Source organism: Fukomys damarensis, unplaced genomic scaffold (assembly GCF_012274545.1).
Source record: "Fukomys damarensis isolate Sample0158 unplaced genomic scaffold, DMR_v1.0_HiC HiC_scaffold_1, whole genome shotgun sequence".
NCBI lineage: Eukaryota > Metazoa > Chordata > Mammalia > Rodentia > Bathyergidae > Fukomys > Fukomys damarensis.
The window spans coordinates 28,884,414-28,894,290 of record NW_022900913.1 but is presented as its reverse complement, the minus strand read 5'-3'; the positions used below and the strand labels follow the sequence as shown (position 1 = coordinate 28,894,290).

Here is a 9,877-nt window from a genome sequence, read left to right as displayed (position 1 = left end):
CCTAAAAAAAAAAAAAAAAAAAAAAGTAGGCTGAGAAAGCATATAAGGGAAAAGTTTAATCTTCTGAACTTCCCCTAACAGAACAGCCAAGCACAGTGTTTCCTTCTGTTGTGATTTTCATGAGTTTGCTATAAAATGTCTTCAGAGGTAGGACAGAAGACATAGGCCATAATTTAATAATCCAGGAGCACCATTCATAATACAAGTTATGGATTCCTCACCTTAGGAAAAGTGGGCAAGCCTAAAAATTCTTTTAGACTTTTTTATTGAAGTGTCAAATTTCTTTTGAGAAATTATACCACTGATTCACTTCCTTGGAATGTGATTGCTGGAGTTTTAGGATGCACCAGAATCATACCCCCAGCCAAAGAAGTATTTAAAAATAGAATGTAAAATCTTTAGGTTGCTACTATAAGGTATCAACCTTAACGTTTTTTTTTATGGTTTGTGATACAAATTAAAATCTTTCTTAAATGTTATTTTGTTTTCCTTTCTTGGCAAGTATTTAGAAAAGTCACCTAGTCTTGTACATGTTTTGTCTCTTAGGAGAATGAAGCTGTTTTTCTTTTGGATGATAAATTCATAAATGAAATTAATTTGCTATCAGGAAAAACAAAGAAGATTCCGAGTCTGCAGCCTTTGTTGAAGGATGTTTTTGTCCTGACAACGTCCAGTAATGGTTAAGTAATACTGATACTTCTTTTTTTCCCCCCTTTGGAGGGATTATACTGATATTTCTGAAAGTCTAGATTAAGCATATCTTTCATAGTTTATGGTAATATTAAGGGAAAATTTCAGTTAAGAATCACATTTCATTTTTTAACACAGATGCCTGGCTGGCTGGGGTACTCACCACAGGGGACATTTTCCTTTGGAACAAAGATCAGGATTGTGTAAAATCTATACAAGTAACTGAAAAACCTAAGGATGTGATTAAACTTGCAGTAGGTGAGAATTTTATATTTGTTTATAAAATGGCTTAAGTGGGAGAAATAAAAGGAAAAGTGGATGAAACATTTTCCTATTACTGTTCTGAAAATGTATCTCTGTGTGTGTATGTATATCTGTATGAGTTTATATTTGTGTATATTTATATGGTTTTGAATTGTTATTGGTTTTTATCTGTGGAATCTTCTAGATTCCACTTGAAGAAAAGTGGCATGCCTGACATTTCTGTGATAACAATGAGTTTTCAGTGCTACATAAAGAGTACCTGTTGCTGTTCTTTTAAATTTATTATTTCTGCCGTGTGTGTGTGTGTGTGTGTGTGTGTGTGTGTGTGTGTGTTTTATATTGAGGGTTGAACCCAGGGCCTCGTGTGTGCTGGTGAAGTGCTTTATTGGTGAGCTACATCTTGGTCCTATCTATCTATCTATCTATCTATCTATCTATCTATCTTTGAGACAAAGTCTTGCAAAGTTGCCCAGGCTGGCTTTGAATTTCTTATGCTTGCCTGAGCCTCTCAGCCTCAGCTGGGGTTACAGCTGTGCATAATCATGCCTGACTTTTTACTTCCTTTGTTTTGACATGCTAAATGGTAACATTTGGATTTTTTTATTGCTGGGATAAATTGTCTACTTTGTTGGGAGAGCTCAGATTTCAGAAATTTAATTAGGTGTTTTGGTTTTGTTTTTTTGTTTTTTTAATTTAGCCGGCTCTTCAAGACTACACTTATATGTATCTGGAAATGGGAAAAGAGTTCTGCTTGTAACACCCTCTGGATGCATGTATCTTTGGGAATATCTAGAATTAAAGAATGTCTCATCTTCTAAATGCCTCCCTTTGGTGGGTCGGTGGTCCCAGATCATACCTGAAGAAGCAGTTCTTTTGCCTTCCACTGAAGATAATGAAGCTGTAGTGAATGCTGTTTTTGTAAAAAATGAGGTAAAACCTAAATCAGATGGTATATGGCAGGAATTGAAATCTCAGACTCTTAATCACAGACCCTGCTTGAGAAGGTGTTAGAGAGCATAATGACATAACTCTGTGTCTCTGGTCATTGTTGATTATGATAGTAGTTGTGAAAATATGGTATGGAAAAGATATTTGTATATTTCTTTGGTCACAGTTTAAAAATTAATTTTTATTGAAAGTGCTTTGAGGATAGCTTAGTGGTATAGTACTTGCCTATCATGATCCACAGTGCCACAAAAAGAAAAAATGTGGTTAAAAACTAGAACTTCCTTTCTTTAAATTTAAAATATAACTTGTTTTTTAATTTAACAAGTTAGAATTGGTATATTACTTAAGCCATTTAATTTATCACAGATTCATTAACTAAAAATAAATTTAACATAGCTGCTTCTTACTCTATCTATGGACCCCTGCACTTGCGAGGTAGGCGGTGGAACCACTCAGCTAAATCCCTGGCCCCCTACTCCATTATTGTTAGAAATTACATTTTGATATTTTCTTGCTTCCCTCTCAAGCTGCTGTAATATAAATAAGAGTGTAAAAAAGGAAAAACTAGCTATATAGATGAATCCTTTTAGTTATAGCCACAAAAGTTTAAAATTTTTTTGACTCCGAATTTGTACATCTTCATGGAGCACATAGTGATAATTTGATACACATATGTATACATATACAATAACCAAATCAGTGTAGTAAGAATTTCCATCTCTTCAAACATCAATAATGTTTATGTACTGGAAATTTTGTGCCCTTTTCTAGTCATTTTGAAATGTATCATTGACTCTTTTAATCAGCAGTTACTCTGTTGTGCCACAGAAAAACCAGAAGTAATTTCTCTTGTCTAATTTTGTTTCGGTGCCCTCTATTGTATTTCCTAAGAGCATAAACTGCAAGCTGAGGGGTTGGGGGGGTAGCTCAGTGAGAGCATGAATTTTAATGATAGAGCATAGATAAGGCCTTGGATTCTGTCTGCAATGCCAAGACCCCATTCCAGATTTGTAACCAGATTCCCTCCATGGGCCCACTTCTGGCTCAGAGAAAATTACTTAAGTCTTAAGCTTAATGTTAAGAATAAAAATACAAGCATTATTTTATTTATAGTGAAAAATGTTTATATTTTCTTATATCTTGAGTTATTTTCAAATTAATTTATATTAAAATGCATTCAATTTATCTACAGTTATTTGGAGATTGTTGCTTGTGTTCGTTTACTTTTTATTCTGGGGAATCCCTGAAGCTAACATTTCTAGCAGTTCGGTGGCATGAGAATGTATTTACACCTACAAGGTAAGGAATATCGTTCTTTCTCCTTATTTTCTGTCCCTTTTGAAATATTGTTATTTTTTGGCCCATATATACTTAAGATTTGAGAATGTTAATATAAATTTCAATTTCTGAGTCTTTCCCCCATTCATTTATAAATGTTTAATCTAGAAATTTTTTTGTTTTTGTTTTTTTTCTCTTCTTAAAAGGGAGAGCATGTAAAAGATAAAACAGGCTATGGTTTTACCTGTCATCATATTTAAAACTTAACTGTTTTTGAGAACTCAATTGAAATTTAAAGAGGGCATAACTGTTTGGATTTACTATTATAAATCCTGTTTTTAAAAACTAAAATAATTTTTACTTTTAAAATCTCAATAAAACAGAAAAATACTGTAAAAGTATATAATACCTAGGTAAGATTTAGTAAAATGATGTGATTAAGATTTTTTTTCTGCTTTTTAATTCCTGTAAAAATGTTTATGTAAACATTAAGAAGGTATATTTGGGGGTTGGCGTGAAACATGGCTCTTCTACAAAACTCTGGTATTCAGCTTGTTTCAACTAAATGACAGCTGCTCTTTGGTGACCTGAAAGGGACTTGTAGGGCTTTCGGTGGACTCTTTAATGTTTTGTAAAGAACTATGTACAGTGGACCCTTGAGTTATGACCATCCTGACATATGAACAACTTGGGTTGTGACTACAATTTTAGTTTTAACTTATGGTCAAAGTCTTGAGTTACAACCTGACTGCTGGCCACTTGTGCTTCCAGATGGTCTTAGATACAGATTTAACCCTTAAAGGTTCTGGAAGGAACATTACAACATCCTTTCTTGTATGGGGTTAATTGGGAAATCCTAGCTTGAGATCTTCCTGGAAGAAAATGTGGCCTAAAATTATATAGTAGAGAGACTTTGAAGGCTGTGTAGAGGAGCCTGAGCCTTCAGTTGACCAACTTGAGTTACAGTTAGCCCTCATGAATAAATGGAGTTTGTAAGTCAAGGGGTCCACTTTTCAAAATCATTATATGAGCTGGGCATGGTAGCACCCCTGTAATCCCAATTACTTGGGAGGCTGAGGTAGGAGGATCACTTGAGCTCAGAAGGTAGAAGGCAGCATGAGCAGCATAGCAAGACTTCATCCTAAAAACAAGTGCTCCCCCGCAAAAAAACCCAAAATAAATATACCTTCTATTTTCTGTTATTTCATGGCTTTCTTAGGTCATCACCATATTGTGTTCATTGGGCACAACAAGACCATCTTCTATGTAGTCTAAATCCCAAATGTGAATCAGTAAAGTCAAAAGGAGCTCTGATTTCTTCCTTTTCAAGAGATGGCCTTACCTTGGCAGTGACTCTTAATCAGACAGACCCAAAGGTTTGTAAATAGAATCTGTCTTGGAAAGTCATCTGTAAAAGAGGGATTACTCTAGTTTTGAGATTTGTTTTCCTTCCTTGAAGAGTTTTTTTTTTCTTCCTTAATATTATGTTATGTTCTTTAATTTGATAACTTTCATTCTTTCTTCTTTTCTTTTGTGTTGGTATGGTGCTGGAGATTGAACCCAGAGCTTTGTGTGTGCTAGGCAAGTGATGTACCACTTGAGTTATACCTTACCCTAAATTTGTTTTCTTCTAATACCTTCCCATGTTGATTGGTAAAGTTATTTAAATTAGTTGCCATAATTTTCAAAGCTGGGTATTAGAAGTGATGATCCCTGCTACTGGGAAAAAAAAAAAAAAAAAGGTGAAAAATGATAAAGGAAAAAGAAAAAGGAAGATTAGAGCTTGGACCCTTAACTGAAGTTAAGGTAGAGAAGAGAAAAAGGCTTCAGGGGATCATTATTGTATTACCAGTTGGGAAAGACTTCCTAACTAGCTTGCTTGCTTATTTATTTATTCATTTAGCGGAACCAGTGATTGAATTTAAGACCTTGCATTTGCCAAGCACGCATGGCCACTCTACTACATCCCCAGCCCCCTTTGTAGCTTATTAGTAAGAGACCTCTAGTCTCTTAAGTGATAAAAACAATAAAATAGTTTTAATGCTTTTGTTGTCTTTTTTTTTCTTCTAGGCAACTCAGGTATTATTTATAAACACAGTGAATTTTGTTATTCTCTATGGCAGCCTTAAAGGATGTAGCAATAAAAATCCTATAGTTCCAGCTACACTTATCAGGTATGAACTTGTATGTATTTCTGAATAATATTGTATTTTCTTTTCCAATAGTAGAAGAAATATAAGGCAGTAATAACTATACATATCATTTAGATGATGCAGCTTACCTTCAGCATTTGTGTTTGATTATTCTAAAAGCTGCTTTAAGCTGGGTGTGGTGGTGCACGCCTGTAATTCCAGCACTCGGGAGGCTGAGGCAGGAGGATCGCCTTGAGTTTGAGACCAGCCTGGGCTACATAGTGAGTTCCAGGTAAGTCTCAACTACATAGTGAGACCCTGTCTCAAAAAACAAAGCAAAACAAAGCTACTTTACATTAGGAAAGCCTTAATACTTTAAGGAAGCTGTAGTGAGTTAGCAGATATGCCTGTGTATATTCTCTTCATTGTTTTCTGCATCTTTGGAGGAGTGGATTCATGTGTAAGTGGAGCAATTTTATGTGTACAAGACAGGCTGAAATGAAAAATTTTATTCTGGGAAGATTATATTTATGAAGGGAGGCTGGGGTTTTTATGACCTATTAAATAGCTCATGTCTTTATGTAGTCAGGAGCAACATTGGTAGTGATTTTAGATAGTGCGTGAGCTACCAAGAGGACCATATGTTGGATAATAGAGCACAGATTTCCTCTTGGAGCTCTATATAATTCCCTGTTCTATTCTCCACATTTCCAGTTTTCCAGTCATCCAGCTCTCCGCTTAATTTTCTTTCCTTCCCCAATAGTTCCTTTCCAAAAGTATCACTGGTCTTATTCACTAGGCTGCTTTTTTTTTTTTTTTTTTTTTTTTTTTTGTACCAGAGATCGAACTCGACCTTCCACTTGTGAGACAGGTGGTAGCACCACTGAGCTAATCCCAGTCTGGAGGGCTGCTTTCTGTCTCATGAAACATTAATATCACCGGGGAGTTAAGAAATAACTGCCAGCTTTGTGAAGAGGCAGAGTGCTACTGAGCAGAATTCTACCAAGCTCAGAGAGGTGCCTGTCAAGCAAGCTCCTTTTTCTAGGAAGTCAAATTTATAAATGTGTTACAACTGCCTACATCCACTCTTTCATCCTCATTTTTAAAAATATCTCACCCCTGCTTGGACTAGTGCATGATAAACTGTCAAAGATATTGTCCTTTCTAAATATATTCCCTTCTGCTCTTTCTAGGTCCTATTGGGTAGGTGACATCAGCTGGACCCACGATAATCTTTTTCTAGCTTGTGTGTTAAAACGTGGCTCGCTGGTTTTATTGACCTGCCAAGGCGAATTGCTAACATTAAATACATTTGGTTGCTCTATAGAATTTGGGCCAGCAGAATTTATTCCTCTTCATCCACTTATAACATATAGGTGAGACATTCAAATAGTTCAATTTGTTTGCAGAAGTTTTTCTCTTTTAATCTTATTTTACCACGTGTGTAAAAATATTTTTTTGTCTTTCAAATTATCTTTGTTTTCTTTAAGTCTGTCATCTCAATATGTTTCTTATTTATAGTTTTCTTCTATTTCTTTTTGTGGCTAAATCCGGGTGAAATTTGCACTATGACTACGTAAGTATAAGTTATTTAAATATTCAGTAGCACTAAAAGCTTATATTTTTTGATATAAAAGATAATAAAAGTATAAAATGGCACTTACTATTATGAAAGAATAGCACTTAAATAAATTAATAAGCCAAAATTAATTTGACACATTGTTTTATCCACTTTTTTCCGAAGGGAAAAATTGTTGGTAATAAGAGTTTAGAATTCATTTATTTGTTTATTTGTTTGTTTGTTTATTTATTTATTGGTACCAAGGATTGAACTCAGGACCTTGTGCTTGCAAGGCTGGTGCAGTACCACTGAGCTAAATCCTTGGCCCCATATTTTAATTTTTGTTTTTCAGAGGTTTGTTTGTTTGTTTGTTTGTTTGTTGTTTGGTATCGGGGATGGAACGCCGGTCCTTGTGCTTGCAAGGCAGGTGACAAAACCACTGAGCTAATCCCAGCCCATCCATATTTTAATTTTTAACTGAATTGAGGTAGTAGTTTGATTTTGAAGTCAGACCAGATTCAAAATGTTTTTCCTACTTCTTAGTTCTTCTGTACATTATTCTTTAAGCCTGTGCTTATTCTCCTGTGAAATGAGGGTGACAATAATTGTATTTTAGAGTTGAAGGAATGAAGATGATACATAATTTTAAATCACTAAGCACAGTTCTCATATAAAATAAGTGCATATGTGTATCATTCTCCTTTGTTTTTGGAGGGTTTTTTTTTGGTACTGGGAATTGAACTCAAAACCTTGCTCTTCCGAGGCAGGCAGCAGAACCACTGAGCTAAATCCCCGGCTCTACATAGTACATTTTTAAAGAAGGAAAGTTGGAATAGACCTTTGAAATTAATCTATTTACTGAAAAGAAATTTAGGTATATTCTTTTTTCTTTTGGTACTGGGTATCGAATTTGGGACCTTGTGTGGCAGGCAGCGGAACCACTGAGCTAAATCCTGACCTGGGGTATATTTTTGATTATGCTTAGCAAAAAGCTCATACAGTACATAGTTTTCAGCGACAGATATTGTAAATGGAAAACTGTCATTTCCTGCATTGAAAGTATTTTTTCTGTACTTCTTGTGGTCCATTTCACTTTCTACAATTTGCCTTTAAAATTAATATTTTAGGGTCTGTCAAAATTTATTTTTTCTAATTATAAAGATATTCATATTTTTATTTGTTTTGTTTTGTTTTTTTTTTTGGTACCAGGGATTGAACTCGGGTCTTTGCGCTTGCAAGGCAGACCACCAAACCACTGAGCTAAATCCCCAGCCCAAGATATTCATATTTTTAAACTTAAAAATCATATTTCAAAACTAAATAGTGTAGAAAATGAAAGACTTATACTCTTTACCTCAGAGATAACAATTAACATTTTAGTGTGTTATCTTCTAAATTTTAAAAATATTACAGTAACATTTTTAATAAAAGCAATATTAGTCTCTTTTTTAATACAACATAAATAATATGACGAATGCTGTGTAGTATTTTGTTATTTTGATTTAATGTTGTATCTTGCAGTTTTTGTGGTTTTTTTTTTTTTTTTTGGTACCAGGGATTGAACTCGGGTCCTTGGGCTTGCAAGGAAAGCCACTCAACCGCTGAGCTAAATCCCTGGCCCTCTTATACATCTTTGCATGTTAGATATTATCATTTAATGGTTAGAAGGATTCCTATGGTGTGAAGGTTCTGTGATTAACCAATTACTTATTTTTGGCCCTTTAGCTAATTAAAAATATAGATGTTTAAACAGTTTCCTAATCAGAAACTATGATATTGTGTGATGATTTATCCCCCTTTATGTTTACAAAGCCTCAGACTTAATAAACAGTGATAGTTACTAATCAGAATCAGGCATACTATTGTAACCATAGGTATGTACGTTTATGTGGAAACTCACTTAAATTTAAAGATAATAAAATTTTATTCACCATTATTCTCTCTAAACATCCTGCTTAGTTTGTTTCTTCTCTTTAATAACAAATATACTGATAGCTAATAATTATATTCCTGTAAATATTTGGTAAGAAGGAAAATTACCTAATTTAACTTTTTAATAATAAAACTAAACTGCCTTAATTTTTTTCTGAAATGGTTTGTATAAAAGTTAAAAACAGAGCCGGGTGTGGTGGCACATACCTGCAATCCCAGCACTCGGGAGGCTGAGGCAGAAGGATCACTGTGAGTTTGAGACCAGCCTGGGCTACATAGTGAGTTCCAGGTCAGTCTCAACTACAAAGTGAGACCCTGTCTCAAAAAAAAAAAAAAAAAAAAAAGTTAAAAACAGAGTATATGCCACAATTCAGGAAGAAACTTTAAAATATACATTTTAAATCTCTGTAATGTTTTATGTCAGGTCCATGAATATATATTTAATATTTTGGAGTGTTTCATTCACTTTCTCATCATTGTGTACCTTTTAGTTTTTCTTTGGAATAATATGATTATTTTCTTTAAGATCTTTCTGCTACTGATTCTTGAATTTTAATGTTTGTTTGATAGACCACAGCAGTTTACATTTCAAGATTCAAATAATTCTGTAGATTCATCAGCTTCTGATGACCCTATGAGACAGAGATTTTCTATAAAAGCACATTCTTGGCTACCCTATCTCATTATTTCTGATGGATACATGGTCACAACCCTTCGATTTCTTGATAACCTGTCTCCGTCAGTGCTCATGCGATCACTTCTACTTGATTCAACCCAGAGACTTGAGAAGACCTACCAAAGTGTGATACTGTCTAAGGTATGGTACTTTTTGGTATCATTGGTAAAAGTTGCTGTCTTAGTCACTTTCTCCTCCCTGAGACACAAAACCCAATGCCCACAATTTAAAGGAGGAGAGACTTATTTTGGCTCATAGCTTGCAGAGGTTTCAGTCCATAGTCTGTTGACTCACAGGTAGAGGAGCTTCACAGAGAAAAAGTGCTCACATTGTGTTGGAAAAGCAGAGAGTTAAGGGAACAAAGAGGGAGAGAGAGATTCCCTTCCATGGCACCGC

At 34.6% G+C, this 9,877-nt stretch overlaps 1 protein-coding gene across 3 annotated transcripts in view; it reads left to right on the top strand.

The window, feature by feature from the left end:
- The window catches only part of Cplane1 (ciliogenesis and planar polarity effector 1), a 134,985-nt gene that overhangs the window by 4,981 nt on the left and 120,127 nt on the right, over positions 1-9,877 (top strand). For all 3 annotated transcript variants that reach the window (XM_010605485.2, XM_010605486.2, XM_010605483.2), the window contains exons 3-10: positions 547-679; positions 829-948; positions 1,652-1,884; positions 3,095-3,201; positions 4,400-4,556; positions 5,251-5,354; positions 6,506-6,688; positions 9,376-9,622. In XM_010605485.2, coding sequence (XP_010603787.1) covers positions 547-679; positions 829-948; positions 1,652-1,884; positions 3,095-3,201; positions 4,400-4,556; positions 5,251-5,354; positions 6,506-6,688; positions 9,376-9,622 — 1,284 coding nt within the window. The remainder of the gene's footprint in view (positions 1-546; positions 680-828; positions 949-1,651; positions 1,885-3,094; positions 3,202-4,399; positions 4,557-5,250; positions 5,355-6,505; positions 6,689-9,375; positions 9,623-9,877) is intronic.